Genomic DNA, 3,157 nt, shown 5'->3' with positions numbered 1-3,157 from the left:
TGTCTAACATCAGGAGATTAAATTTCGTGAAAAACCGTCAAACAACTAACAAATTTCTTACGAGAAAGGGCGCGCTGAATAAAACTAGTGGTCTCGCACCGCCAAGACATACATCCGCACGACGTAGAATATTTTAAGTTTCGTTCAATAGAGGGCGCGCCACATAAATAGTGGTCTCAACAACGCTTCAACACGGATGCTGCACCATTGAACAAAAAGAACAAACTCGTTTCCGATGAACTACTCAAGAAATACAAAATGGATTAAATTGAAATTTCGTGCAATTAGTTTTCACGATGTGTAGCATAAGTAGTTTGAATGGCTTGAGAAACAGTGGAGCTATAAATATAATATGATCGTAACAATCTAGTGTTCTAAACGCTAAAATTCCACGTTGACTTCCATTAGGATTGCATTTGTCGCGATTAAAACCCTGTATTGTTACGGTCATAATAGGTTGGGTTTTTTTGACGTTTTGTATGAAATTAAATCTTTTGATGTCAAACATCATGACAAATGAGTGTAACGTGTATTTCTTGAGTTGTTCTTGAATTTCTTTCACGCGTGATGAGCATGTATCTGGTCGGCACTTGTGAAATTCTAATTCATCAGGTTTTCATTACAACATCCATGCATGTGGTGTAAAGTCTCCACTGTCTGACAAGCTTGTCCTTCAAAATGTTCATGGCAGTTTGACAACTTCCAACTGATGTTCATGTTTATATCAAATGAACTGTTGTGACATAAAGTAATACCATTTCTGTGAAATTAAACCCAGTAAGCAACCATGCACCTCCTTCGCGTGATAGGCGTGTACGTGGTCGGCGCTCGTCAAGTTCTCATTCATCAGGTTTTCATTCCAATATCCATGCATACTGCAACTTAAATCTCCACTGTCTGACAAGCTTGTCCTTCACGGCAGTTTGACAACTTCAAATTGATGTTCACGTTTATATCAAATGAACTGTCGTGACATAAAGTAACACCATTTCTGTGAAATTAAACCCAGTAAGCAACCAACCACCTGTCGCCTTCCCGTATGGACATGTGGTCGGCACTTGTCAAGTTCTCATTGATCGGGTTTTCATTCAAATATCCATGCATACTGCAACTTAAATCTCCACTGTCTGACAAGCTTGTCCTTCACGGCATTTTGACAACTTCAAATTGATGTTCACGTTTATATCAAATGAACTGTCGTGACATAAAGTAACACCATTTCTGTGAAATTAAACCCAGTAAGCAACCAACCACCTGTCGCCTTCCCGTATGGACATGTGGTCGGCACTTGTCAAGTTCTCATTGATCGGGTTTTCATCACAGTATCAATGCATACTGCAACTTAAATCTCCACTGTCTGACAAGTTTGTCCTTCACGGCAGTTTGACAACTTCAAATTGATGTGCATGTTTCCTGCCACCAAACCCATAAAATGTGTCGCTGGCTTCGATCAGCTCCATCTTCATTCAAGAACGTCAACGCTAAATACAAAATAGTCCTCGCTCCGGGTGTATTCGATATATTCATATTTCGCTTCAGAGTTTCGAAGTATCGCCTCTCAACTGAAGTCACCATGTATTCTGCTGCTTGGATTCTCTGCTTAGCAGGTTGGTGTACTGAAATTCCTTTCAACTCCTATTTTTTTAAAATTATTTACCAGCTAGTTGAAACTCTTCCAACATCAACTATAAGTTGAGATGGAAATCTTTAAACTTTTACAAAAGAGTTAGGTTTTTCACCCCTTTTTTGCTCAAGGGCAAATGTAAGTCATTTCAGCGGGGAAAAACACTGCTCATAAAAGGAAATTGATTTACTTGAAAGCGAACAGTTTTGAATTAAAAAAAGAGAGGGAAAAAAGCAATGCTCTCGCGCTGTATGTGTTACCTATGAAGTGTTGTCACTAATTCTTGACTAATTCTTAATGGAAAGTATTCGAATCACATCATGTCCAAAAATAACGATAAGACTGTGACGTCCTTTTATAATTCATTTCGGCTAATAGTGATGAGTTCTCTTTCTTTTTAGCAATGCTTTCAGTGACTGTTAAAGATGGGGATTGTGCTAAAAGACAAGAGGTAAGTGCAACTGTACATGCAGAATCATACTAACGACGTCCCTTTACAATGTCATTGCTATAATTTGCAGGATGTGTTTAAATCTGAAATTATTCCACGGACCACAAAACTACTTTTCATATTATTTCTAGGAGGTAATTGAGTCTGAGAACAAATTGTTACAGTACCGTAACGCTTGTACACTGGTAAGTTGATGTTTCTGCTTATTTCTTTTTTAATCTTCCCTCATAGAACGGCTGGTCTGCCTGTGCCCAACATTTCAAGGGCGCGATCGAGATGTGCACGGCGGACTTCTCCCCAGTGTGTGCTAGCAACGGGGTCGAGTACGGGAATTTCTGCGCCTTTTGCAGGGCCGTCCAAGACGGTGAAGTCCCTCGCGGAGCGTCCTTCGCGTACGGCCCATGTTAGCTTGTCGGCACGGCTATTGTCTTCATTATGCATTATTATCCTTAACTGGAATTAATATGCGTGAATTATCATCATCTCGAAGTCTTGCTTGCATTCCCAGACAATCCGAACAAAATTGTCGGGAGGCAAATTTTAAATGCTCTTTTTTCTTTTTCGCTTTTCTCTTAAAAGTCTTAAGCTTTAAAATTGTGACATCTACGCTTTTAGGTAAACGATGAAAACATGAAAAATGAACACTATTTAACTAATTTAACTTTCGTTACTTCCTATTTACCAAATTTAACTTAACTTAACTGAAATACATAACCATTACAGCAATGACTCTACATTTGAGTTAGAGGTGTGGCTCAGATTTTCAGTTGGTATTTATTTCTAACTCATGTCTTCTTTTTCAAAAAGAGTGAAATCCAAATAAAAGTTCGGAGGAGGATCTTAGCGCAAATCTGTAGCGTCTGTTGTGACAAAACAGTACTCTCTGTCAAGGTACATTCATTAGACGACTTCGAAAAGTTTTCATGAACGATTTTCTGTCTGTGAAAATATATATAATTGCTTATCCTTAGAAAAAAAAAGTAATGTATTTCCCTCCAAATAAAGCAACCAAACATTTTTGTTTAAAATCGATCCACATTTAGTTCTATTTTCTACACGACAAAATGACGCGTGTGAAGGTT

The 3,157-nt window shown here is 38.4% G+C and overlaps 1 protein-coding gene across 1 annotated transcript; it reads left to right on the top strand.

Annotated features, from left to right (window-relative positions):
* Positions 1 to 1,431: 1,431 nt before the first annotated feature.
* Positions 1,432 to 2,951, top strand: LOC119744562. The gene is made up of 3 exons (XM_038220537.1): positions 1,432 to 1,607; positions 2,026 to 2,075; positions 2,307 to 2,951. The coding sequence occupies exons 1-3, from the start codon at positions 1,433 to 1,435 to the stop codon at positions 2,481 to 2,483; spliced, it is 402 nt and encodes a 133-aa protein (XP_038076465.1). The 5' UTR covers position 1,432; the 3' UTR covers positions 2,484 to 2,951.
* Positions 2,952 to 3,157: the final 206 nt, after the last annotated feature.

Source organism: Patiria miniata, unplaced genomic scaffold, assembly GCF_015706575.1.
Source record: "Patiria miniata isolate m_02_andy unplaced genomic scaffold, ASM1570657v1 HiC_scaffold_7, whole genome shotgun sequence".
Taxonomy (NCBI): domain Eukaryota; kingdom Metazoa; phylum Echinodermata; class Asteroidea; order Valvatida; family Asterinidae; genus Patiria; species Patiria miniata.
This window is presented reverse-complemented; position numbering and strand designations above follow the sequence as displayed.

Excerpts from the sequence above, each read along its gene's own strand:
- LOC119744562 (XM_038220537.1), top strand. The coding sequence starts at position 1,433 with ATGTGTCGCTGGCTTCGATCAGCTCCATCTTCATTCAAGAACGTCAAC. Across the intron at positions 1,608-2,025 it reads TTGGATTCTCTGCTTAGCAG|CAATGCTTTCAGTGACTGTT; the intron begins GTTGGTGTACTG and ends CTTTCTTTTTAG. Across the intron at positions 2,076-2,306 it reads ATTGTGCTAAAAGACAAGAG|AACGGCTGGTCTGCCTGTGC; the intron begins GTAAGTGCAACT and ends CTTCCCTCATAG.